This window comes from Callithrix jacchus, chromosome 15, assembly GCF_049354715.1.
Source record: "Callithrix jacchus isolate 240 chromosome 15, calJac240_pri, whole genome shotgun sequence".
Classification (NCBI taxonomy): domain Eukaryota; kingdom Metazoa; phylum Chordata; class Mammalia; order Primates; family Cebidae; genus Callithrix; species Callithrix jacchus.
The window spans coordinates 37,362,608-37,389,948 of NC_133516.1; the positions used below are offsets into that span (position 1 = coordinate 37,362,608).

Here is a 27,341-nt window from a genome sequence, read left to right on the forward strand (position 1 = left end):
CTGTTCAGCCCTATTTCCCTCCCAAAGAGAATGACCATCTGTATTTGTTCATTATTTGCAAAAATTTAATGCTATTCCTACATATGTAGGTATCTATAAACAATCTGTAACATTAACTATATTATTTTAAAATATATATTAAACTTTATATATGGTATATTATATGAATTACTATATATAGAATATAATACATACAATATGTTCATATATATGTACTACAACTTGTGTTTTCACTCATTATATTTTTGGAATTTATGTTGATCATTTAGCCTTAATGCACTTACTTACATTACTGTATAGAAGTTCACTATATAACTTATCTCAATACATTCACTGTCTTACTGATAAGTTGTTTGTAGCTTTTGCTTTCCAGCAAAGCTCTTTATTTATTTATTTTTTTGCCCCCAATCAGGGTAAGGACTGACCTGCCTCATGTGACAGTCAGTTGTCCTCCTCCACAGCTGAGAAATTGGAGAGTTCTAGGATGACTCTCCTAGACTTACCTTATCGTCTCATTCCTTGACCACTTCCACAGGGCTCTACCAAGAGTCTCTTTGGATAGGAACAGACATTCTCCTTTAAAATGAAACAATTCTTGGCTGGGCATGGTAGCTCATGACTTTGGGAGGCCAATATGGGTGGATCATTTGAGGTCAAGAGTTTGAGACCAACCTGGACAACATGGTGAAACCCTGTCTCTACTAAAAATACAAAAATTAGCCAGGTGGTAGTGGCCTGCATCTGTAATCCCAGCTCCTCGGGTGGCTGAAGCAGGAGAATCGCTTGAGTCTGGGAGGAGGAGGATGTAGTAAGCCGAGACCACACTACTACACTCCAGTGTGGGCAACAGAGTGAGACCCTGTCTCAAAAATAAATAAATAAAAATAAAAACAAATAATATGAAGCAATTCTTAAATAGAAAGAATCACAAAATAAGAATCCCAGTGGTCACTAAGTTATGGTATCCCTTTCCTATGCGACAAGAAGCTGACATCAGGATGCTAAAGAATTTCAGTTTTAGGAGAGGGCAGAGATGGGGGTGCTGACAGCCAAGTGTTCAAGGAGTACTGGCCTCTGGTCTCCAAATCTGAGACTCAGCCTGCTGGTCCATGGCGAGAACCACGAGACTGGGCGAGAAAGCAGAGGACTGAAGTGTGAGACTCCCAAGCCGCTCAGTTGACTATCATCTCGCCCAAATGCTTTGGAGGCTCCTGTGTTGCAGGCATACCAGGTGTCAAAAGTGTTTCATATGTTCAGCTGGTGGGAGCTTGACTCACAAAGCAACACGTTGTATAAGAAAGTAGCCTGCAGACACTGCAGTCACAAGCCCATGAGCGCCTCTCATGCCCCTCTTCCAGCCCTGCTGAAGCATCCTCTCGTCTGTCCCTCCCAACAGGTGATAAAGAATTGATCCAAGAAGTCCTTTTTGATGCCGTGGTGAGTGCCCCCATTGAAGCGTATTGGACCAGCCTGGCCCTCAACAAATCTGAGTAAGTGGCTGCACGTGTCCTCCTTTCATGGCCATTTCCTCACCAACACTCCGAAATATGGTTATGGTTTAAAGAACTAAACTGTTTTAGAAGCCTGGTGTTAAAGTTTTTTAATTTTCCCCAAAGCTCCAAACCACAAGAGCTAGAGCAGATTAGCGGCTCAGGCTTGGATGGCAAGCTCCTGGGTTTGACATACAATTTGTTTGAGTTTTAACATTACATGAAATTTGGTACGCTGAGGTAGGGTGACACTTCCAAGAGAGAGGGAGGCGGAAGGGAACTTTGTTTCCTGCCTCGCCACAGCTCTCTCTACTTCGCAGTCTTGAGGGAACTTGGGATCTGGGCCAGGTTAGGTTGTGAGTACGACGGAGAAGTGAGAGCTCGATTTCATAGGGTGTCAGATACAACCCTGTGGTTTTATTTCTGAAGTGGAGGGCGGAGGGGCTGCGGGGAAGGTGGGGGTAGTTGATGTCAAAGACTAGGATGAGAACAGCTTTAGAAGCTTATTATTATTTCTTTACTCTTATTAATTAAGTAGACTATTAAAGATTAAAAAGGAAAATAAGAACATACCTTTTCCCTTATATCTTCATGAGTTACATGCTCATTTCTTTTTACTTTTCTGTTCTTCTTTAGTTCATTCCCTCATTTCGTCTTCCCTTCTATCCTGTGTCTCTCCACTTTTCTCTTTATGAGTTCATTCCTTCATTGTGTCTTCCCTTCCATCCTATCTGTCATTCATTCTGTTCTCACTTTCATTCATTCATTCATCGAGTCTTGACTGTGTGTCTGTTATGTGCCACACTCTGAGTGAGGTATTGGAGAAATGGAGAGAAACCACACAAATAGAGCGCTTAATACCATGGCACCTGTGGTATATGGTGTGCTGTCTTAGTAAGAATCGTAACTGCTTTGAAGGAAAAGTAAAGACACCTGAAGTGTAACAGATCTAAAGTAGAGGAGGAAGATGGGAACTAGTTCAAGGTTCGGGGAGCATTCTAGGAACAGCACATACAAAGGCCCTGAGATGAGAAAGTATTTGACACATTGGAGGAATTTAAAGAAGGTGGGCATGGCAGACCTACAGAGGATGAGGCTGCAGAGGGGTCACGTGCTCAGGACCTTGGAAGTCAGGTTAAGGAACTTGGATTTTATACTCAGAGCACTGGGAGATCACCAGAGGATTTTAAGAGGTGGAGGAAAGCGATCAGATTTGCATTTTACAAAAAGACCTCTCTATTGCTGTGTGGAGAACAGTGTAATGGGGTAAGAACAATAGTAAAGGTTCCTATAGTGTTCCCAGGGTTCGTGACTTGGACCAGAGCAGTGGGCACAGAGAGAAGAGGTCACCTGTGGCTTGCTTCAGAGGCAGGGTCCCCAGGACCTGATAATGGGTTTGTTGTGTGAGGGCAGGGAGGTTGAGCCATCAAGGATCATTCCCAGATTTGTATCATGAGCTATTGGGCAGATGCCGCTATTAGCTAAGACAGGAGACACTGAGGGAGGATCAGGTTTAGGGCTGGGCATGGCCATTCTCTCTTCTAGACCTCATAAGCTTAAAATGGCTAAGTCTCCCAAATGGAGATGTGGGGTAGGCTGTTTAATATGCAAATCTGGAGCCCCAAAGAGACTGCCATTTTCATTATTGGGGGTGTCTTTGGATTGCTTGCCTTCATGGCATGGATCTTATTTACTGGCAAAGAATTGAGCTGTTCCTGGAGTTTCTTTCTCTAATGAACCTTGAAGTGTTTCTTTTAGGCTCTCGTGAAACTCAAAATCTTGAGCAAAGGTTGCTGATTCATTCCTAACACATACTAAAGATTTCCAAAATGGTACCTTGCTTTGTAGTCCACATCTGTAACTGATTGGACAGCCTGGCTTTCCAATTTGATGTAGGCTACAAGCAGAAATGCATAGCGTTGGTTTTGATTCAGACCTTAAATACTTAAAGGTAACATCTACCACTTTGACTTTCATCAAAGATCAAGTAACCAAATAACCTTACTTTGAAGATAACGTGGAGAATGCTTTGGATCAAATTGCTAGTAGCATTTAGGATGGAGAAACAAGCTCAAGCACTGGTGTTCTCTTCATACATTTATTGTAGGATAAAATTATGTGTTTGTGGAGAAAGGCCATTTGCTTTTTGCAAAGAAAAAATATGCCTTGCAAATCTCCTGAAGAACACACTCAAGCATATAAAATTTGCTTTGGAAGTTGAAACAAAATGATTTTTAGTGAATTTTTATATTAGTTTTCCTTGCCAGGGCCATTCTTAGAGTTCTCCTGTGTGTAGCCTCCTACAGAGATATTGGAAGAAGACATTTCTTTACACATCTCTTAGGGGTTGGTGGTGAGAATAAGGCCTGTGGTCTGGTAGAAGTGAAAAGTTGGTGGTAAGTGACAAGTAATCAACCCTGTGGATGTCAAAACCAATTCCAACTATGTGGAATTCCAGGCTCTGGGATGCTGCAAACTTGGTTCCATGGCTCAGCTGCTTTAATTGCACACTCCCGAGTGATCTCAAGACAAAGATTAAACTTGGTAGCATGAATGCAAAAAGCTAGTCCTAAACCCTAATGGGCTAGTCCTTTCCATTCTCAGCCAGATCTGTTTGAACTTGCACCCAGAACCTTGAGATAAAGATGTGTGTATGGTTGGAAGTAGATTTTTTCACATGCTGCTTTTGTTGGCAGGAGATTCTTCATTTTTCCTGCAAGTATTACAGGAAAACTTTTGTAAGGGATACAAGTTGGCAATCTGTGCTTGGGGGTGTGTGGTGTGTGATATGTGTGTGTGTATGTGTGTGTGTGTGTGTTTCTATAACTTCTTTTAAAGTTCGTTTCAAAACTACTATTTGTTAAAATATTCTGTGAGTCTTAAAATGCAAAAGCTATGCTATTATCTGCTTACTGTCTGGAGGCTTCCCTGATGTCTGCTGTTCTGTTTCAGAAATTCTGACAAGGGTGTGGAGGTTGCCTTCCTGGGCACTCGCACGGGCCTCTCCAGAATCAACCTGTTTGTCGGGGCCGAGCAGCTCACCAATCAGTAAGTAGGAGGGATCCTCTGCAGGGGCCCAGGGAGCTCCTGAAATGGAACATTCAAAGGGAGGCTTCTTTCATTTCTTGATTCCACTACTGGTAGAAACATAATTCAGGCCACCCCAGTCATATTGTGATTCTTCCTCTCTGTTCTACCAGGGGGGCCCCAGCATGTGCTCTCACCTGCCTGTTAGCTCTTCTGCCACCCTTTGTTACTCACTCTTGTTGGCTTCTGTCCACTGCACTGGAGTCCTCTCTCACCCTGATGAGTCATTTCAGAACTCTGGGAGGTGGTGCGACTGCTTGGGGAGCCGCCAGAGGGAGGAAACGCTCATCTGGTAACAAATGGCTTCAGGGCATTCAGCTGTTCTGTAGCTATGCTAAGGAATTCCTGCCTGTACAAAAATCAGTGTTCCAAGTCCTGTTTGTTTGTTTATAGTTTACTAATAGACCCCTTGCCTCTGTGCTTAGCCTGAGGGACTGCAGAGCTCCACACCCAGGGGTGGGCCCTCTGGGGACACTGGGATTTGACAGTGTCTCCTTGTACTTCCAAAGAGGCCTGGATGGATGTTGGGCAGAGAGTTTCCGGGTCTAGTACTCAGATGCTCAGCCCCTGTATCTTCAGAGAGCCATGGGCCCTTAACTCATCAAATTGGTGTTTCACCAGTGCTAGCAGGTAGACTATGAAGTCTTTTCTGAGCCCATTAATAATTTTTTTCCATTTCTTTTCTCTGAAGTAAGAGAGATTGTTAAGACTTGGACAATGGGTCCCGAGATTCAGAATGTCTGAAAGTAGTTTGCAGGCGTATGCATGAGTTCAGAGATTACCATGGAACATTATACTCCTAACCTTCAGGGTACCTAAAGGTGAATAACCAAGGCACAGGGTAGCTGCCAGTTTGAGAGGAGTTGGCTCATCAAGGGTCCGAGGAGGTGGTGCTCCCTTGGAGCTCAGCAGTGCTGTCTGCCTCTGCTGCCTGAGGCCCTGACACCCACCATATAACCTTACAAAACCAAGTCTGGTAAATGACAGATGAATCAATGTTTAGATATTTTAATAGACTGGCTCTGAATTCTGTTCCAGAACTTTGACCTTCTTGATACTCACATTTATCATCTATGAAGTTGATTATAGTTGCAACTTGATTTTTTAAAGCCTTTTTTTTAGCCTTTTACCCACTTCCCTCCACCAAACAATTGTTTTTCCAGAGGGCAGGTTCCTGGGAAGGACTAGAGGTGCTGAGATACACATTGCCTTCTCCTCTTAGGATTCAGAGAGGCAAAGGGAGACGAGGGAATTCATTTTCTATATTCAGTGAGGAAGCCTGCTGCTGCCCTTGAGATTGAAGCAAGCAATTAAAACAGCAAAACAGTAACAACAATAAAACATGACACCTTGCTGGTCTCATAACTGTGTTATCGTGATGGACTTAAAAGACAAAGGAGTACAGTAAGGAAGCTGGGAGGTATACCTGGCTTATCTCACTTGTGTGCCTTCATTCTGTCCACCTGAAAAGTGAGAGCAATGATCTCTTTTGGTTACTGTGAAGATCAAAAAAATTATGGATGGGCCAGGTACAGTGGCTCATGCCTGTAACCTCAGACGTTTGGGAGGCTGAAGTGGGCAGATCACTTGGGGTCAGGAGTTCAAGACCAGCCTGACCAACATGTCAAATCGCTGTCTTTACTGAAAATACAAAAATTAGTAAGGCATGGTGACGCATACCTCTAATTCCAGCTACTTGGGAGGCTAAGGCAGGAGAATTGCTTGAACCCGGGAGGTAGAGGCTGCAGTGAACAGAGATCACACCACTGTACTCCAGCCAGAGCAGCAGAGTGAGACTCTGTCTAAAAAATATATATTTGTTTATGGATGGAAAATTTATTTGGGAAGCTAAAAATATCTACAACTATGTGTTCTGTTCTCTGTGGTATTTTGTGACCCACAGAGTGGATACTCATTGACAATTTGAATGGATGAAATCCTCTGTGTTCAAGAAACTCCTGTTGTTGCTTCATATAGCGGCACCTTGACATCTATTGCCTAAGGGCCTTACCTGCTTATCCTCTCCCATCAAATAGCATTTGTCAAGATCCAGCTATTTGGATACATTCTCTAAGCCAGGCTTCGAAAGATTTTAGGCTTTCTGACTTTTGGTTTAGTTTTTGTTTTTGACTAGGGCATGAAACGCAGCGCTTAAAGGATTGGGCAGAGAATTGATCATGTAAAGTTGCTACCCTGCAATTAACTCATACGATCATCAGTCTCCTACATGGAGATTTCATCCCATATCCCACCACCTGCATTTGGAAGTAGATCAGTTACACTGTAACTTGGCTGTCACCCCCTGTGCCTTCAGTATGACCTCTCACATCACCATGCATATAGCATCCAGTGATGTTAGCCTTCGCAGTGTACAGCCCTAAGTTTATAAGTGACCGCCTACTCCTCCCATTTCAACACCAGGAACAAAAGAAACTCTTGGGCTTTAAGAATCCCATATATTTGTTGGAACATGTTTTCAGTGTCCATAGCACTTTCACATATGGTGTTATATGATGCTGATAGAACCTCGGTAAAGTGCACGTTTTGATTGTTCCTGTTTTGTAGATGAGTAAATGGAGGTCAGAGACTCAGTTACTCACTCAGAGTCATCCAGTTCTTCCCAGAACCTAGACCAGCCTGACTTACCACTACAGTAGCTCCTCGTTTCCAGAAGGAGACTTTCACATTTTTTGGGATTCTGTAAAATCAGCTGTCTCCTTCCCGTTTCCTCCAGAAGAGCTGCCTACCCATTGGCAGAGGGCTTCCTGGCAACTCAGTCCTTTCTTATGAACACCAGGGTTAACAGGGATCAAGTGCTGCAGGCTCCTGCTGGCTGCCCTGGGTGCCAGTGCTATCCTGGGCACTGGACACCCAGATGTGCGGTATGCTGGACCTGTTGCCAGCCATCCCCAAAGCCTGAATGTCATCATCTAAGTGAGGACCACTTCATACTTTGTAACTAAGCTACCATCTCATCTGCCATGACTCTGGCAAAAGGTACCCTATGGCACCATTAACCTGTGCTGCATGGACAGGGCACCTCTTAATGAACACTGAACAGAACACCTTCTGCTGCAAGTGTGAACACCTTCTGCTCAGCTGTGGCTGAACCTGTGACCCGGTGTGGAAAGCAATGATGCATTCCGCCAAGGGCCGGGAAACAGGCTCCTCCTCACGCCATCCAGGTCAGGTTAAATTACCCGAGCTTGGTGGCCTGCACCTGTAATCCCAGCTACCCTGGAGACTGAGGCAGAGAATTGCTTAAACCCAGGAGGTGGAGGTTGGAGTGAGCTGAGATGGCACCACTGCACTCTAGCCTGGATGACAGAGGAAGACTGTCTCAAAAAAAAAAAAAAGAAAAAAGAATTTCATGTCTAGGTAAAGAAATGGAAATGCTAAAATTTCAGTATTTCTGAAGCCTGATGACTTTTGGGTCAGGAAACATCACCACTGAATACAGCAGCATAAGGAAGAGCTTGTCTACCAAGATGAGCCTGGAAGTCCCGATGTCCAGCATTCTAGACAACACAGGACATCTCTGCACTTATTCAATCTTGCATATGACTCCAAAGATAGCCTTGGCCTTCTGAAAGAGAGAGTAGTGCTTTAACAAAAACATTTTTTAAGTTTTTAGTTTCTGGAGAGTCATCTTGTCAATAAGAATCAAGATCAAATGCAGGCAGCTATGCTATGTCAGACCTTTTTTGACCTACGATGACCAATTCTAGTAGGCAAAATTTTAAAGCAATATAAACAAAGTAGAGCATTTATAAAGATGACTACACAGACAAAGGAATTTGAAAGAATTGAGAGATTTTATTTTTGAAGGTATAGGAAATTGTGTTTAACACTGGAGAAGCTCTTATCTGGATATGAGATTAGATTTATGCTGTGATTGTTAAGCATACACCAAGCATCTGCTGAGAGCCAGGCCCTGGGAATTGGGGAAGAAGGTCCAGACCTTAGAGAGGAGTTAGAACATGCTAGTACAAGTTACAGGAAGGTAGATTCCAGAGCTATCTAAGCACCTGGAGGGTGACCTCCAATGGCATGAGCCTCCTCTCTAAAAATTGGGCACTCCATCTTTGGTAGAGGTGAAGGGAACACTGGTTAGACACACCCTGCAACTATAGAATGTTTTCCTGAACTAGGTGCCAAGTTCAAGAAACCAGACAGTTATAATTTAGCAGGAAAATTTCTCTCCATGGTTTGTGCGATCCACCTGTATGCTGCAAACTGCTGGGTTGAAAGTGGTGCCATTTCTTCTCCAAGTTCCTGCCTACACGTTTGTCCCCTGATTGGTCTCCCTTCCTGAAAAACGTCTGCAGCAGACTGTGGCCTAACTAGGCAGTCGTTTCCTCTCCTTGCACTATATCAGCCAAGATGAGGCACTTCAGGTGCTGGAGAGCACACGTGACTCTCCAGAGGCATGTCATGTCAATAATCATGCACTGGGACTTGAGTATGCTAAGGCTCTGTGAAAAGTGCACAATTGTAAAAAAAATCTCCTGTCCTGAGAGATTTTGGGAGGTCTGAGGAGGGGGTATGACGATTGTGCAGGACAAAAAAAAGGCTATATGAGAGTGACCGAGAGTGTGGGGGCACAGGATGTGTGGCAAGAGCTTGCACATGTCTCTGTGGATTCATGGAGTAGGTGGTAGAGGAGGTGCACTTTGAAGACGAGTGTGATTTTTGAGAGGAAGAGATGGAAAGGAGAATGTAGCTAGCCTTCCTGACAGATAAGCTCTCTGGGCAGAAGGAAGGGAGTCAGTGGAGGGTGGGGATGTTCACAGGGGGCATGAGCAGGCCTGTTTGTCTGGAGAGGAGGCAGGAGAGGGAAGAAGGGTGCAAAGATTTCAGTGTGGGCTCACGTTTACCTCCTTTGTACTTTTTCTAAGAAGCATGGTTTACCTTCTTTATACTTGCTCTAAGAAGAATGAGATCTACCTAAGAAGTTGATTCTCCCAAGGGTATGAGTATATATGCGTGGGTTTTAAAGCCTACAGAAATCCTATCAGAAAAACCAAGGATGGCGGCTTTAAACCAGAAGGCTTTGTTTGGTTGGTTGGCTTCAGACTTGAAGACAATTAGTTCACTAGATATACAAGGAAAAATTATTTTACCCACTCAGAATCTGACTTCCAGAGCTCTGCAAGATATTTTTGAGTAATCTGGGGTGTGCAGTGTTAACTAAGGTCCCCTCTCTACTGAGAAATGCAAGTTGGGGTTCTAAAAGCAAATATTGATTTTACCTGACAAAGGCTGTCAGGGTGCTCCAGGCCCCCCTTTACACTGCTAAGTGATACAGTGTTCTTCTGATTCTTTTCCACTTCAAGGGACTTCCTGAAAGCTGGTGACAAGGAGAACATTTTTAATGCAGACCATTTCCCTCTCTGGTACCGAAGAGCTGCTGAGCAGATTCCAGGGAGCTTCGTCTACTCGATCCCGTTCAGCACTGGTGGGTGCCCTTGTTGGAGGCGGGCTCTGTCGGTCAGGTCCAGTGGGTCTGGGCATTGTATGCAGGGTGTGGGGGAGCTGCCTGAATGCGGAACCAGGTTCAACCCTCAGAGCCAATGCTGAATATGGGGTCAGCCCTGAACCAGTGACCAGTTCGTAAGTGTAATAACCTCAAATAAAAGGAAGGCTTTTCCTTTATGAAATTATGCAAATGTATTTCAGGAAGCAGAGCTGGTGTTTTGCACCCTATGGGATTTTAATACAAACTTATCAGTCAATTTCTTTTTTCTTTTTTATGTTGTCCTGGCTCCACTTAGAGAAAATTCAAGCATCCCTTGCCAGAACCTTCAGTGAGCCACATCCCTGCAGAGGTCCACAGTTCCCCATTGGAATGAATTGATTTAAATGGATATGCAGGACTAAGGACTGACTTTGTATAGCCATGTGCTCTCTTGACAGGAGCCTGCAGTCACCAATGAGAGGCATGTAGCTGATCAGTTTTTCAGTCCTGAGAGTTTATGATATGATAGTATAAAAATTTAAAGTCACCTGCCTCCAAAAAGAACTGAATCCTATCTTGTTTTAACCAGTTTTGGAAGCAAAACCTACTGGAAATGCTCCAATTTTCCTCATTCTTTTTTCTTGCCTCATGCATCTGGTATTTTGGGTGCTCACTCTATACTGTTCATTGAAGAAACTTGAGAGATGAATGAAACCTAGTTCTGTAAACTTGGGTTGCACCGGAAAGTTCCATCTGTAGTTATATTTTACATATGACATCAGTTCCTTTCGTAGCGAAGTTCTCCAGTGTTTGCACCCAGCCCTCCTCCCTAAGGCTTGATGCTTTCTCGTTTCCATGACTGAAAATGTTTTCAGAAAGAGTGCTTTTGAAATTCGTGGAAAACAAAGAGTACTCTTATAATTAGTTGAATGGACTCATTAGGAAGACAGCTCCTCATTAATGGACATATTTAAGGAGCCGTTTGAATGTTATTGATGAGATTCTCTCACTGGATGGGATTTCAGACTAGATTATCTGTTAGATTCTTTTCAGGTCTAAGATTCTTTGGGTCTTTGCTCTTTTGCTGATAGGCCTGTATCTATGCCTGCCCATAGTTATGTGTGCTTTTTCAAATGTAAATTTCCAGGTGTCCGAAGCTCTTTTTTTTTTTTTTGAGAAAGTCTTGCTCTGTCACCCGGGTTGGAGTGCAGTGGCATGATTTTGGCTCACTGTGACCTCTGCCTTCTGGGTACAAATGATTCTCCTGCCTCAGCCTACAGAGTAGCTGGGATTACAGGCCCCTCCACTATCCCAGATAATTTTTGTATTTTTAGTAGAGATGAGGTTTCACTGTGTTGGCCAGGCTGGTCTCAAACCGCTGACCTAAAGTTATCCACCCACCTCAGCCTTTCCAAAGTGCTGGGACTGTGCCGGTCCTGAAGCTCTTTCTTTATGCTTGTCTATATCACACGTTATTGCTGAATATATCAAGAGACAGTGAACTTTTTCATTCTGCTGGAGACCTATGAAGAATAACATTGTCTTCTATCAAGCAATCTCTCTCTCTCTCTCTCTCTCTCTCTCTCTCTCTCTCTCTCTCTCTCTCTCTATATATATATATATATATATATATATATATATATATATATATATATATTTTTTTTTTATTGCTCTTTAGGTTTAGGGGTACATGTGCAGATCATGCACGATTGTTGCATAGGTACATACACTGCAATGTGGTTTGCTGCCTCCATCCCCATCACCTATATCTGGCATTTCTCCCAATGTTATCCCTCCCCAACTCCCTACCCCCCCAACTGTCCCTCCCATAGACCACCCCCAACAGACCCCAGTGTATGATGCTCCCTTCCCTGTGTCCATACGTTCTCATTGTTCAACACCTGCCTATGAGTGAGAACATGCGGTGTTTGATTTTCCGTTCTTGTGTCAGTTTGCTGAGAATGATGATTTCCCGATTCATCCAGGTCCCTATAAAGGACACAGACTCATTGTTTTTTTATGGCTGCATAGTATTCCATGGGGTATATGTGCCACATTTTCCCTGTCCAGGCTATCATCCATGAGCATTTGGGTTGGTTCCAGGTCTTTGCTATTGTAAACAGTGCCGCAGTGAACATACATGTGCATGTGTCTTTATAATAGAATGATTTAAAATCCTTTGGATATATACCGAGTAATGGGATTGCTGGGTGAAATGGAAGTTTTATTTCTAGGTCCATGAGGAATCACCACACTGTCTTCCACAATGGTTGAACTAATTTACACTCCCACCAACAGTGTAAAAGTGTTCCTGTTTCTCCACATCCTCTCCAGCATCTGTTGTCTCCAGATTTTTTAATGATCACCATTCTAACTGGTGTGAGATGGTATCTCAATGTGGTTTTTATTTGCATTTCTCTAATGACCAGTGATGATGAGCATTTTTTTCATGTGTTTATTGGCCTCATAGATGTCTTCTTTTGAAAAGAGTCTGTTCATGTCCTTCTCCCACTTTTGAATGGGCTTGTTTGTTTTTTTCTTGTAAATCTGTTAATCTGTTTTAGTTCTTTGTAGATTCTGGATATGAGCCCTTTGTCAGATGGGTAGATTGTAAAATTTTTTTCCCATTCTGTTGGTTGCCAGTTCACTCTAATGATTGTTTCTTTTGCTGTGCAGAAACTCTGGAGTTTAATTAGGTCCTATTTGTCTGTGTTGGCTTTTATTGCCAATGCTTTTGGTGTTTTAGTCATGAAGTCCTTGCCTATGCCAATGTCCTGAATGGTTTTGCCTAGGTTTTCTTCTAGGGTTTTTATGGTGTTAGGTCTTCTGTTTAAGTCTTTAATCCATCTGGAGTTTATTTTAGTGTAAGATATCAGGAAGGGGTCCAGTTTCTGCTTTCTGCAAATTGCTAGCCAGTTTCCCCAACATCATTTATTAAACAGAGAATTCTTTCCCCATTGCTTGTTTTTGTCAGGTCTGTCAAAGATCATATGGTTGTAGATGTATAGCATTGCCTCTGAGGCCTCTGTTCTGTTCCATTGGTCTACGTCTCTGTTTTGGTACCAGTACCATGCTGTTTTGATTACTGTAGTCTTGTAGTATAGTTTGAAGTCAGGTCGTACGATGCCTCCTGCTTTGTTCTTTTTGCTTAGAATTGACTTGGCTATGCAGGATCTCTTTTGGTTCCATATGAAGTTTAAGGTGTTTTCTTCCAGTTCTGTGAAGAGGGTCAAAGGTAGCTTCATGGGGATAATGATGAATCTATAAATTACTTTGGGCAGTTTGGCCATTTTTACAATATTGATTATTCCTAACCATGAGCATGGAATGTTTTTCCACTTGTTTGTGTCCTCTCTTATTTCCTTGAGCAGTGGTTTGTAGTTCTCCTTGAAGAGGTCCTTTACATCCTTTGTTAGTTGTATTCCTAGGTATTTTATTCTCTTTGTAGCAATTGTGAATGGTAGTTTGCTGTTGATTTGGCTCTCTGTTTGTCTGTTATTGGTGTATAGGAATTCTTGTGATTTCTGCACATTGATTTTGTATCCTGAGACTTTGCTGAAGTTGCTTATCAGTTTGAGAAGATTTTGGGCTGAGACAATGGGGTCTTCTAAATATACAATCATGTCATCTGCAAATAGAGACAGTTTGAGTTCCTCCTTTCCTAATTGAATACCCTTTATTTCTTTTTCTTGCCTGATTACTCTGGCTAGAACTTCCAATACCATGTTGAATAGGAGTGGTGAGAGAGGGCATCCTTGTTTATTGCCAGGTTTCAAAGGGAATGCTTCCAGTTTTTGTCCATTCATTATGATATTGGCTGGGGGTTTGTCATAAATAGCTTTTACTATTTTGAGATATGTTCTGTTGATACCAAGTTTATTGAGAGTTTTGAGCATTAAGGCCTGTTGAATTTTGTTGAAGGCCTTCTATGCATCTATTGAGATAATCATGTGGTTTTTGTCTTTGGTTCTGTTTATGTGGTGAATTATGTTTATAGACTTGCATATGTTGAACCAGCCTTGCATCCCTGGGATGAAGCCTACTTGATCGTGATGGATAAGCTTTTTGATGTGCTATTACAATCAGTTTGCCAGTATTTTATTGAAGATTTTTGCATCTGTGTTTATCATGGGTATTGGCCTGAAGTTTTCTTGTCTTGTTGAGTCTCTGCCGGGTTTTGGTATCAGGATGATGCTGGTCTCATGAAATGATTTGGGAAGGATTCCCTCTTTTTGGATTGTTTGGAATAATTTCAGAAGGAGTGGTACCAGCTCCTCTTTGTACATCTGGTAGAATTCAGCTGTGAACCTTTCTGGACCTGGGCTTTTTTTGGTTGATAGGCTGTTAATTGCTGCCTCAACTTCAGCCTTTGTTATTGGTCTATTCAGGGTTTCAGCTTCTTGCTGGTTTAGGCTTGGGAGGGTATAAGTGTCCAGGAATTTATCCATTTCTTCTAGATTTACTGGTTTATGTGCATAGAATTGTTTGTAGTAATCTCTGATAGTAGTTTGTATTTCTCTGGAATTGGTGGTGATATCCCCTTTATCATTTTTTATTGCATCTATTCGATTCTTCTCTCTTTCCTTTTTTATTAATCTGGCTAGTGGTCTGTCTATTTTGTTGATCTTTTTGAAAAACCAGCTTCTGGATTTATTAATTTTTTGAATGGTGTTTTGTGTCTCTATCTCCTTCAGTTCTGCTCTGATGTTAGTTATTTCTTGTCTTCTGCTAGGTTTTGAGGTTTTTTGGTCTTGCTTCTCTAGCTTTCAATTTTGATGATAGGGTATAGATTTTAGATCTTTCCTTGCTTCTCATGTGGGCATTTATTGCTATAAATTTTCCTCCAAACACTGCTTTAAATGTGTCCCAGAGATTCTGGTATGTTGTGTCTTCATTCTCGTTGGTTTTGAAGAACGTCTTTATTTCTGCCTTCATTTCATTGTTTATCCAGTAAACATTCAAGAGCCAGTTGTTCAGTTTCCATGAAGTTGTGCAGTTCTGATTTAGTTTCTTAATCCTGAGCTCTAATTTGATTGCACTATGGTCTGAGAGACTGTTTGTTAAGATTTCCATTCTTTTGCATTTGCTGAGGAGTGATTTACTTCCAATTATGTGGTGTATTTTAAAGTAGGTGTGATGTGGTGCTGAGAAGAATGTATATTCTGTGGATTTGGGGTGGAGAGTTCTGTAAATGTCTATGAGGTTTGCTTGGTCCATATCTGAGTTCAAGTCCTGGATATCCTTGTTAGTTTTCTGTCTCATTGATCTGGTTAATATTGACAGTGGAGTGTTAAGGTCTCCCACTGTTATTGTATGGGAATCTAAGTCTCTTTGTACATCATTAAGAACTTGCTTTACATATCTGAGTGTTCCTGTACTGAGTGTGTATGTATTTAGGATAGTTAGCTCTTCTTGTTGCATTGATCCTTTTACCATTACGTAATGTCCTACTTTGTCTCTTTTGATCTTGTTGGTTTAAAGTCTATTTTATCAGAGACTAGGATTGCAACTCCTGCTTTTTTTTTTTTTTTTTTTTTTTTTTTTTTTTTTTGCTCTCCATTTGCTTGGTGAATCTTCCTCTGGCCCTTTATTTTGAGCCTGTGTGTGTCCTTGCACATGAGATGGGTTTCCTGGATACGGCACAACAATGGGTTTGACTTTTTTTGTTTTTTTTTGAGATGGAGTTTCGCTCTTGCTATCCAGGCTGGAGTGCAATGGCGCAATCTCGGCTCACGGCAACCTCCACCTCCTGGGTTCAGGCAATTCTCCTGCCTCAACCTCCTGAGTAGCTGGGATTACAGGCATGCGCCACCATAATTTTTTGTATTTTTAGTAGAGACGGGGTTTCACCATGTTGACCAGGATGGTCTCGATCTCTTGACCTCGTGATCCACCCGCCTCAGCCTCCCAAAATGCTGGGATTACAGGTGTGAGCCACTGTGCCGGCCAGGTTTGACTTTTTATCCAATTTGTAAGTCTGTGTCTTTTGATTGGGACATTTAGCCCATTTTACATTTAGGGTTAATATTGTTATATGTGAATTTTGATGCTAGCTGGTTGTTTTGCCCATTAGTTGATGCAGTTTCTTCATTGTGTCAATGGTCTTTACCATTAGGTACATTTTGAAATGGCTGGTACTGGTTGTTCCTTTCTATGTTTAGTGCTTCTTTCAGGAGCTTTTGTAAGGCAGGCCTGGTGGTATGAAATCTCTGAGCAATTGTCGAGCAATCTCTTAAGATTTCCTTTTCACAGTCCTCTGAAGAAGAAAATAGAACTTACCTTGCTGTTCTTCGAATCATTGAGCCATCCTTTTGTGACAGAGTGGCTTTTGCCACAACTGTACTGGGAGAAGGAGCTGTGGGGAATGAAAACATCTCCCCACATTGCTTTGTGTGTGTGTACTTGTGTGCGATGGCCCCTCCTATCAGTTTGCTTTGCTATTCACTTTTTTTCATAGAACTGTCTGGGAAAAATGAATTCTGATTAACTCAAGCTGTTGTTGTATTGGTTTTGGTAACTGGGATTTTCGCCAAACTTTCAATGTAATGGTATAATGAAGTGAATTTTACCTTGCTTGTGGCAAAGTTACAGATGACCTAACATCTTAGGACATTTCATAACCCCCTTAGAGTCAGGGAAAACCTTAAAAATCACTGACTACAAGTCACTGCAATGGAACTCTCTCTAATTTTCTCTACTATGTATTGAATACCTGTACAAACTGGAAGAGAAACTGATTTTTATGGCTGCTTAAACTTGGGCCAGGAGAAAATCTCTCATTGCTTTTGTCATAAGTTTATTCAAATTCAGGTTTGACTTTTCCCTGCTTCTCAATTCAATTGAATTTCATCCAACTCACATTCATTGAGCACCTTTTATAACGTTGGCATTGGACTCCAGGCATTCAGAATTTGTGCTATCTTTTTTAATTCATGGATATTGGAACCATTGCTGGTAATTAAAAATCTCTTTATACTAATGCCATATTGTTACCAGAATAATAATAGTTTGGAGTGAAGATTGTGCTCCAGCTCTATCCCTGTTTAGAATGGTTTTGCTCAGAAAAACTGGGCTTGAAATTACAATTTTATAGATCAGCAAAAATTTAACCAATGAATCAGAGCTAAAGTCGCCAACTTGTAAAATAATTTCAAAGCCCTCATACAGCTCTTCATGGCTATGTTTAGACAGGCAGGGTAAATATGACCACTGACACAAGTAAACACTGCAATTTGAAACCACAGATTACCAAAAAATGTGGTCCCTCGATGGTGGTCGATGGTTTCAATGTGAAGAGGCTGGATGTTCCCCAGTGCACTGGTGGTCATAAGTCAGCTCACTGTTTTCTTCAGCCAGGGGGACTCACAGCACTGCACTCATGGCCTGGCAGCATAGGCAGTGCATCCACAGTTCAGAGGACTCTGGGGCCTGGGACTGAGCCCCAAAACAATTTGCAGAATTGGTGACTGTGGGCTGATATGATTACTCTCTTAGCATGTACACTGTAATTAACTTCATTTTTGTTGTGGTGGTTTTTTTTTTTTTTTTACAGGACCTGTCAATAAAAGCAATGTGGTGACAGCGAGTACATCCATCCAGCTCCTGGATGAACGGAAATCTCCTGTGGTGGCAGGTAAATAATGGATTCAATCCATGAAGACAAAGTAAGCATGGCGCCCATTCATCTGGCCAGTGGGCTCCTTCTACGTCACATGCTTATCCTCCAAAAAGGTTTTCAAAGGAGAAAACAATTTAAAACTACTTCCTCCTCAGCTTGGTGTCATCTCCTTCAAACCAAGGCTCTGACAGTTGGTGGTGGTTGATGTGAAAACAGAAAACTTTCCCAGGGTTTCTGTCCTTAAGCTCTGAGACAGTGAGAAATTGTTAGTGAGTGCCGAGGAGAATTTCTTGATGGTAGGTAGCACATTCATTCAAAGTAAATGCCACATCTCCAGCTTCTGTGTCATTAGGTTGACAATAGGCATATGAGGAAATTGCAGGTTTGTTTTAGGCAAACACAAACTGAAATGTGCCCTTCTCCAGAGAGACTGAGATTTTAATCCCCCTGGGGAATTATAATTAGCTGTATCTGTAGGTGCTGGGTTTGGGACCGGGGAAAGCTAAAATATTATATGACTGAGAGTCTCGAATTGTCAAATTATCGACCTGTCTCTGGCTTTTCCCATTTCTCTCTCTTTTTGGGAGTGTCAGCAGCTCTCTGTGGATGGCTGGGGGCTTTCACTGGTGGCATCTGGCCTAAAGGGCTGGCCACTACCACAAACCTTTCTTTGAAGACAAATACTGACATAAAAAACAAGGCCTGAGGGTGTGGCTGGCATATGGTTTATTCTGATCATTTTGGAGCCCTTGGTTGATGGGTGGGTGATATGCCCCAAGCACCACCTGGTATTGGCTAGGTTTACTAAAGGGAGCAATTTTTGTTTTCCAGCAGTCTCCCTCGATAAGTGGTACTTTAGGAAGACTTTGAACACCCACTTCTGTGTCTTTACACACTGAATACTTTTGGGAAAAAGTGCAAACGGAGCAGATGGAGGAGCCCTGTTTGCAGTGGAGAGGAGATACTGCTTTTGTCCCAGCACTTTCTTTCCGACTTGGCCTCTGCATCGTAATTGCATTAGCAGGGTTGAAAGATCTGAGCACAGTTACCCTGGTTACTCCTGAGTTACTGGGTATGACAAGGATGACAGCCTTATGTATCTGACCTGTGGCTCATCTTGAACTAAGCAGACCTATTCTTAATCAGCCAGGAGATATGGACTCTGATGATTCACAGTTGCTGTCTTCAAATTTTGTCACTTCATGTCTCATGTTCCTTGAGGAAAGTGGGAGACAGGATCATTTAACTCAACAAGATTTATTTTTGCTTAGAGGAGGTCAGACTTGCATACCTCCAGACTGGTCCAGCTAGCTAATTCTGAAGGCATGTTATCTTCCAGGAGCTGAGGCCACATGCGGCAGCTGTCACAGACATGGTCTGGCCAGAATATCCGGCTCTCTGTTTGAAATTTCTTTTTAAAACCCTTTCCTTGGGTTTCTAGTTGAGACATCATGAAGGATGAGTCCTAAAGTCACTGTGTCTATCCCACCCATCTCTGTCCAAGTTTACAGTCTATGCTCACATATTTCCAAATGTCTTACATTTCAAAAATGCCTGTTTGGCTGAGTATAGGTAAAACGTGGTCTGAGCCTGAACACTGTGCATCCAGTCTAGAGGAGAACATGCACCTCCCAAATGCTATGCCAGGGTATTATCGAGTTGCATAGGTGGCCGTAGACCACAGGTAGGTCACGAGACACTGTTTGGTCCACCCTGAGTGGATGGAGGAGGCACTAGCCCGTTTACTGCTTCTCTGGGTATGCCAAATGGTCCCCATTTTCAAAAGATAATTACACAGCAAGGCCAAGAGGCAAGGTCATTTGAAGAACTGTATTTAATCCTTACCATTTAGAATTGGTGATTATTAACCTTTCTCAAACTGTGTTTGGTAGACATAAGATAAAACAGAATTGCTTGGTTGTAATGTTGAAGGCTGCTGTGGATGCAGCCCCACGACAGCAGTGACCTCAAGAAGACCTTTCTGTCTCCAAGAACAGAGTGGCCTCTTAGGCAGCCCGCCCCAAGTTTTCCTGACTTCGACTCAACCATCATGGCACTGTGTGATTAGCTTTGGTAACTTTCCTCTGTGTATTTTCCTCAAATGGAGTGGACACTGTTTACCACTCTAAAATCAAAAAGGCCATTTTAATTGGGGAAGAAGCCTTGTTTTGGCAGATGAAGATGAATGTGTGAGCAGGCTTGCCTCCCATCAGTGTGCCCCAACAGCAGATGGGAGACAGCCGACTGGCAGGAATGTTGGGTTTCAATGAAGTCCTTGTGTTAAAGTGGAACTCATCTGAAACAAGAGGTGCACAACTATGCAAACAATTATCAGGGACTCCTTGGAAAGGCCAGCTTCTCTCCCAGGCCCGACCTGGTCATCTCATGTTCATTGGCTATATATGCGTGGGGTAGAAAGAGGGTTTTTTTTTTTTTTGATGTTTTCTTGTTTTATTCTCTTCTTTCTTTTTTTGTGTTTTCTTTTTTAAACAAAAAAATTTAGACACTCATCTGTCAATGACATCTTTGAAGAAAGGCCAGTCAGACTGGGCATGATTCCATTTGTACGCCAGCCTCGGTGCATAAACGGGCCCCATCCATCTTCTAAGCCTATGACATTGCTTACAGTCTTTCTCTTAAGAAGCCTGCCAACTCTCCAGCTGCCACCAGCGTGCCGCATTTTCTTAATTGCTCTCCCACTGCACAGGAAGAAGTGGTGGGACTCTCCCTTTGGCCTACCAAGTCTCGTCCTAGCCCTGGAATCTTCTGTTGTGTTGAGTCCTTAATTCATTGTATCATTGTGACTGGAAACACAGATCTTGGACTGTGAGGTCCACATAGTTTATCACTCACTCAGTAACTTGCTCAATATGCACTCTTGGGTCTCTAAAGGTCTATCTGAAATAGAGTTGGGGTTATTACCTCCCTTGCCTCACCCTGTGTCAGTTCAGGGATAAAATGAGAAAACAAACAAGAAAATTCTTGGATAAAAAGGAAGGATAAAAACACTAGAATTTAGGATAACCCATTGTAATCTAAAAGTTGGTGGCTTATTTATTCATTCAATAAATAAATAAATGTTTCCTGAGCCTCCGCTTTTGCCAGGCACCCTAGTTACAAATAAATAATAACCAGTGTCTTAGTCCATTTTGATTTGTTAGAACAGAATACCACAGAATGAGAATTTTTTTTTAATTTAACTTTTAAGTTCAGAGGTACATGTGCAGGTTTGTTACATAAGTAACTGTGTTATGGGAGTTTGTTGTACAGATTGTTTTATTATCTAAGTATGAAGCCTAGTACCCATTTGTTATTTTTTCCTCATGCTCTCCCTCCTCCCACTGTTTCACCCTCTGATAGGCCCCAGTGTCTGTTGTTTCCCTCTATGTGTCCATGTGTTCTCATTTAGTTCCCACTTGTAAGTGAGAACATGCAGTATTTGGTTTCCTGTTCCGGCGTTAGTTTGCTAAGGATAATGGCCTGCAGCTCCATCCATGGTCCTGCAAAGGACATGATCTCCTTCTTCCTTATGGCTTCATAGTGTTCTCTGGTATATATGTACCACATTTTCTTTATCCAGTCTATCATTGATGGGCATTTAGTTTGATTCCATGAGCTTACTATTGTGAATAGTGCTGCAATGAACATACACATGCATGTGTTTTTATGATAGAACAATTTATATTCCTTCGGGTATAGACCCAGTAATGGGATTGCTGAGTAGAATGGTAGTTCTGTTTTCCAGCTCTTTGAGGAATCACAACACTGTTTTCCACAATGGCTGAACTAATTTACACTCCTACCAACAGTGTATAAGTATTCCTTTTTGTCTACAACCTCACCAGCATCTGTTATTTTTTGACTTTTTAAGAGTAGCCATTCTGATTGGTGTGAGATGGTATCTCATTGTGATTTTGATTTGCATTTCTCTAATGATCAGTGATGTTGAGCTATGGACCCTTCATTAGAGTTAGATGAATAATGCTGGCAAAATGTTAGAGGCAAACATTTAGCTTGTCAACATTCCTTTGGTGGGATCTCACATATTTGGTATGTATGACTTAACTAGTATGTCAGAAAGTATGTGTCAAGTCTGCCTGGGTAAACCTCTAGTTTTTAAAATATGAGCAAAGGAACTATTTTATTTTGGCAAAAATAAAAACTTACTGATTAAACCAGTGGTTTTCAACCAGGGTCAGTTTTGCCCCCAGGGGACATTTGGCACCATCAAAAAACATTCCCAATTGGCACCACTGGTTAGGAGGGTGCTACTGGCGTCCAGTGGGTAGAGGGCAGGAATGGTGCTAAACATCTTGCAAATCACAGGACAGCCTCTGCAACAAAGAATTATCTGGTTCACATGTTAGTAGTGCTGAGATTGTGAACTGCTTATTTAAACTGACAAGAAAACTTCAACTCACTGCTTTCAAATTCAGTATTTTCCCTTACAGACTAACAATCTTGATTCATTTATTCCTAATTAACTTATTCAATAAATATATATATATATATCGCACCTACAGTGTTCTTAGCGCTGGGGATACACCTGTGAACACGTATCCCAGAGGACATTGTGGAGGGTGTCGGGGGATTGTCGATTGATGACAAGGGCACTGTTGGCATTGATGTCCAGAGACGTGGATGACAGCTTCCCAATGAAGAATTGTTCCGCACAAATGCTGCAGAACCCTCTGAGAATACTGAGCATGGCCAGGTTGCTGCCAATGGAGAGCTTCCATTTGTGTGGCAGATACAGACAAGTATTGCAGGAATCAGAGAAAGGAAAGGAAGGAAGGGAAGAAAGGAGAGGGAGGAAGGGAGGGAGGGAACGAAGGAAGGAAGGAAGGAAAGGAAGGAAGGAAGGAAGGAAGGATTTTTAGTAATAGTAAATAACTCTCTAGAGAATGGAGCAGGATTAAGAGACGAAATGTGGTTGGCAGCAGCAAAAGGGAGAAGAAGTGTACAGTTGTGTGCACATTGGTATGTGGTGGGGCAGCATCTTTCCATATTGGGGGATGGTTTGAGAAGGCCTCCCTGATATGGTGACATGAATGGAGGTCTGAATCATGAGATACAGTCTGTAGTCTGCAAAGATATATAGGAATATATAGCATTCCAGGCAGTGGACTAAACATCTCCAGTAACCTGGAATTCCAGGTGGGTGCAGTGACACCTGAATGAGTCTCTTGGGTTTTGGCGGTAGTTACCAGGATCTAGAAGCAGAGCTGATGAGTAGGTGGGTAGCTGACCCCCAGGGAAGTGGGAAACCCAAGGCAAGTGTTTGCTCTGAATGTCAGCTATTAGGTGGGACTTTTTATGTGTAAGACATTTCTTTTTAAGCTAACAAATGAGTACAATGCAGAGACAGAAGCAGGTCTCAGCCAGTAGGACTGACGACAGCAAATTCTATAGAAATGGGTTGGTGATGTAGCATAGTTGTGCTGTATTTAAAGTCGACAGCAACGTTTGATAGTTAGAGCTGGCCATTAGAGCAGCTGCTCTGCATACCACACAGTAGCCAGTAACAAGGACATGTTGAGGATTATTGCCCCAGAAATAAAAATAGCCCAGAGTTTTGAGAAACTGGATCCTCTGTGCTCACTCTCCAGGACACTCACTCCTAAGAGTTACTGTCCCTTTCCAAACTCCTCAAAAGTCCCAATGCGCCCTCCACTCAGAAATGAGCAGCAGAATTTTGGGGTGATCCATCCGCATACCTGCTTCTGTGTTCTAAATCAGCAAGTTAAGCCACTTGTTTTAGAGGTCATGGTGGGACGTAGACATTGACAGTGTGAACTGAGTATTTCTGAGTGAGCACAAGCCATCCCTTCCCTAGGCCTCAGCCCTGTGCCTTCCTTTTCCCATGTGTAAATGGAGGTTGTTTGGTGCCAAGGTTGGATTTCTAACAGCCTCATTTTTTAAAGATGTGCATTTATTTTACCACCAGAGAAAAGGAAAGAAGTTAACCAATATTGGAATATTTCTCATACCCAGATTCAATCTTGCTTTTGGGGGAGACTCTGATTCCTTTTGAGAGAAATAAATTTTTATGTATATAAAGTTTTCGGTAAATGCTTACATTTGGGTTGGCAATAATCATTAGCTGCTAAATTATTATTGCTGTTCTCTTCATTAAGAATTTTACCATATGTTGCTCATTAGTCAGTGCTGTTTCCTGTATTAGGTTATTTTTTCTGAAAACTTGCACATGGGAAGATTATATCAATAGTATCTTTACATGTTTTATATTAAAACTTTGAAACTCACACATTCATGTACCTACACCTCAGAGCTGAGGTTTGCAAACTACAGCCCCAGGAAACCACTTGTGCTTTCTCTATGGGTTTGTCTTGTTTGGGACATTTCAGATAAATGGAGTCATATAATATGTGGCCTTTTGTGACCAGCTTCCTTCACTTAACATAATGTTTTTACAGTCCAGCCACACTGTAGCTGCATCAGTACTTAACTGCCATGTAATGTTCCCTGGCATGGATAGTCAACCTTTATCATATCCATTCATAAGTAGATGGATGCTTTGTTAGCTGTTAATATGTCAATATGAATATCCATGTACATGTTTTTGTGCAGACCTATGTTTTATGTTCTCTTGAGCACATACCTAAAAGTAGAATTGTTGGGTCATATGGTAACTCTATGTTTTGTATTTTGAAGAACTGCAAAACTGTTTTCCAAAGTGGCTGCACCATTTTACACCACCACCAGCAACACATGAACATTCCGATTTTTCTGCATCCTTTCTAATACTTACCATCTATCTTTTTTACTTTAGCCATCCTAGTGGGTGTGAAGTGACTTCCAGTTCACTAATGACTGACCATATTTTCATGTGTTTACTTGCCATTTATATATTTTCTTTAGAGCAAGGTCTATTCAGATCCTTTGTCCATATTTAAATTAGGTTGTCTTTATATTGTTGAGTTGTAAGAGTTGTTCATGTATTCTCAATATAAATACCTTGCCAGGCTGGGTGTGGTGGTTCATGCCTGTAATCCCAATGCTTTTGGAGGCTGAGACAGGTGGATTGCTAGAACCCAGGAGTTCAAGACCAGCCTGGGGAACATGGTGAAACCCTGTCTCTACAAAATAAAAATAAAAAATTAGCTGGGCATGCTGGCACACACCTGTAGTCCCAGTTACTCAGGAGGCTGAGGTGGGAGGATAGCTTGAGCCAGGAAAGTCAAGGCTGCAGTGAGCCAAGATCATGCCATTGTATTCTAGCCTGGGTGACAGAGTGAGACCCTATCTCAAAACAAAAAATCTTGTGAGCACTCCACTGCCTGTTTTTGTAGACAAAGTGGCATTGAAATGTAGCCAAGCCCATATTGTCTGTGGATACCTTCTTGCCAAAATGGCAGAGCTGAGTAGATGGTGGGTTAGAGACCACAGAAACTGCAAAGCCAAAAGTATCTACTACCTGATCCCTTATAGAAAAAGCTTGCCAAATCCAACTTCAGATGAAAATATGTCACACTGTCTATTTAAAACAACAACGAAAAAGGCCGATTTGGTCTCTTACCTATTTCAACATATTTCTATACAAATGAAGTAGAGATTTAAATCAGAGGTTATGTAAGTGGACGTTAAAGACAGAACTTCGTTGTATCAGAGGTTGTCCATCGGTTATGCCTAACATTTATCTGTGTGGTTACTCAGAAATTCCAATCAAAGAGCCTAAGCTTTCTAAAAATAAATGTTTTCATTGTAAGTTAAGACAGTGATTTAGTTAATCTTCACTCTAGCTTATAAACCTCCGAACAGTGCAATCAGCATAATGCTTGGTAGAACATTGAAAATGTCCTCACATGCTTTGGTGGAAAACAGTTTATGGGATTTTTTTTTCCAACATGGCTCATGAGAGATTTGGGGATTTATTTAACCGCCTTTATCCAAGCAAATCTCCTAGTGACCTTGTTGGGATTTTGATCTCAGTTAAGACTAGAATATATATGACTCATGCTACGTAAAGGGCCCACAGAGGATAGATGAGCTGACATGAATTTCCCTCCCCTGGGAAGAAAGGGGCTGGCATGAGCAGAGTCTGCAGCAGAAGAGTTCAATCTTGTCCAACCTGCGGTGTGCAGGCTGCGCAGCTTCCAATGTGGCCCAACACGAATTCATAAACTTTCTTAAAACATTATGAGATCCTTTGTGATTTTTTTTAACTCATCGACTGTTATTGTTGTTAGTCTATTTTGTATGTGGCCCAAGACAATTCTTCCAGTGTGGCCCAGGGAAGCCAAAATATTGGACACCCCTGCCTAAACCCTTTGACAGTCAGTATGTGGACTTTCTTGCCAGAGGAAAATGGCAAGATCAGTCTCTGGTGGGAAAGAGACAGTGCGGATCAAAGACTTTTTATTCCCAATGTCTCCCAGAGTTTGCAATTACCAAGAATGCCTGGGTTCTCTTCTGGATGAGAACCGCACAAAGTCTGGATCAATGCCTGAATGTCATTCTCACCTCAAGGCCAAAGTACACAATTATGCATGACACAGTTCAGCTGGTTGGGAGTAGGTAATTGTGTTTCAAAATAAAATTTCAGAATGAAAACACGGCGTCTGGTCATAATATATGCTTTACTACTCTTCTACCAACTTCCAGATTTTGTACAATGTAGTGAGGTTTTTAAGTCAGAAGTATTTTGTTACACTATTTATTTGTGTGATACATTACTCATTCTTTTATGCTGTATGCTGCCCCCGCCCCCACCACCTTGCTGTTTCTCATTCTCTCTGGAACCCACTCCACAATGAAACATTCCTCCTGAAGGTCACCAGTAATTTCAGTAGCTTCCATGGTTCTTTTGTCTTGGTCTATCAGCAGTGCCTCACCATGTTGATCGCTTTCTCCTTGAAGTCTCCCTTTACTTGGTTCTTAGCTGACCTCACCGTTTAGCCCTCCTAGGTCTCATTTGCTGATTCACACATCTCCCTGACTTGTAAATGTTGGAGGGCCCCAAGGTCTCCACCTGTGCTCCTATTTGCTCTCAAGGCTTTGAACACCATTCATCAACTGGTGATTCCCAAGCCAGACTTCTCTTACTTAACTCACTTGGCTATTCAGTGTCTCTGCACTTTCCCCAATAGGCCTATCGAGATGCCAGGCTGAAGTCCTGATTGCATTCACACCCTTCCTCCATAGCCTTGATAATTTAGGGAAATGCGACTCAGTAATTCTCGTTATCTAGTTAGTCCAAAAACTTTGGAGTCATTCTTTTTTTAAAAAGCATGTCATTGTGGATAATATTGAATGTACTCAAAAGTAGACAGAAAAAAAATGATGAAATTCCACATATCTTGTGCCCAATCCCAGTAGCCATCAACCCTTGGCCACTGTGTCCTTCAATTTGCCAATCCACAACCACCCCTCATATATTATTTTAAATCAAATCTTAGTCATTAGATTGTTTCATCCATAAATATGTCAGCATACATCTTTAAAAGATAAGGACGTCTTTGTATTTTATTATAGCAATACTGTTACTGTACCTAAAAATAATTTCTAAATCTATTACTTAGAATGTAAAATCTAGTTGTTTCAAAATGTCATTTATTTTTTACAATTTCTTTGAATCAGGATTTTCTTCCTCTTCTTCTTTTCTTTCCTCCTCCTCCTCCTCCTTTGTTGTCTTTTTTTTTTTTTTTTTTAAGAGATAGGGTCACAC

At 41.9% G+C, this 27,341-nt stretch overlaps 1 protein-coding gene across 28 annotated transcripts in view; it reads left to right on the top strand.

Moving 5' to 3' along the window:
* The window catches only part of CACNA2D3 (calcium voltage-gated channel auxiliary subunit alpha2delta 3), a 923,853-nt gene that overhangs the window by 736,146 nt on the left and 160,366 nt on the right, over positions 1–27,341 (top strand). For all 28 annotated transcript variants that reach the window (XR_008476741.2, XM_078351196.1, XM_078351197.1 and 25 more), the window contains 4 exons: positions 1,397–1,490; positions 4,443–4,538; positions 9,914–10,035; positions 17,588–17,668. Coding sequence is in view for 27 of the 28 variants with exons in the window: in XM_078351196.1 (XP_078207322.1) it covers positions 1,397–1,490; positions 4,443–4,538; positions 9,914–10,035; positions 17,588–17,668 (393 nt within the window). In the remaining variant the exon portion in view is untranslated. The remainder of the gene's footprint in view (positions 1–1,396; positions 1,491–4,442; positions 4,539–9,913; positions 10,036–17,587; positions 17,669–27,341) is intronic.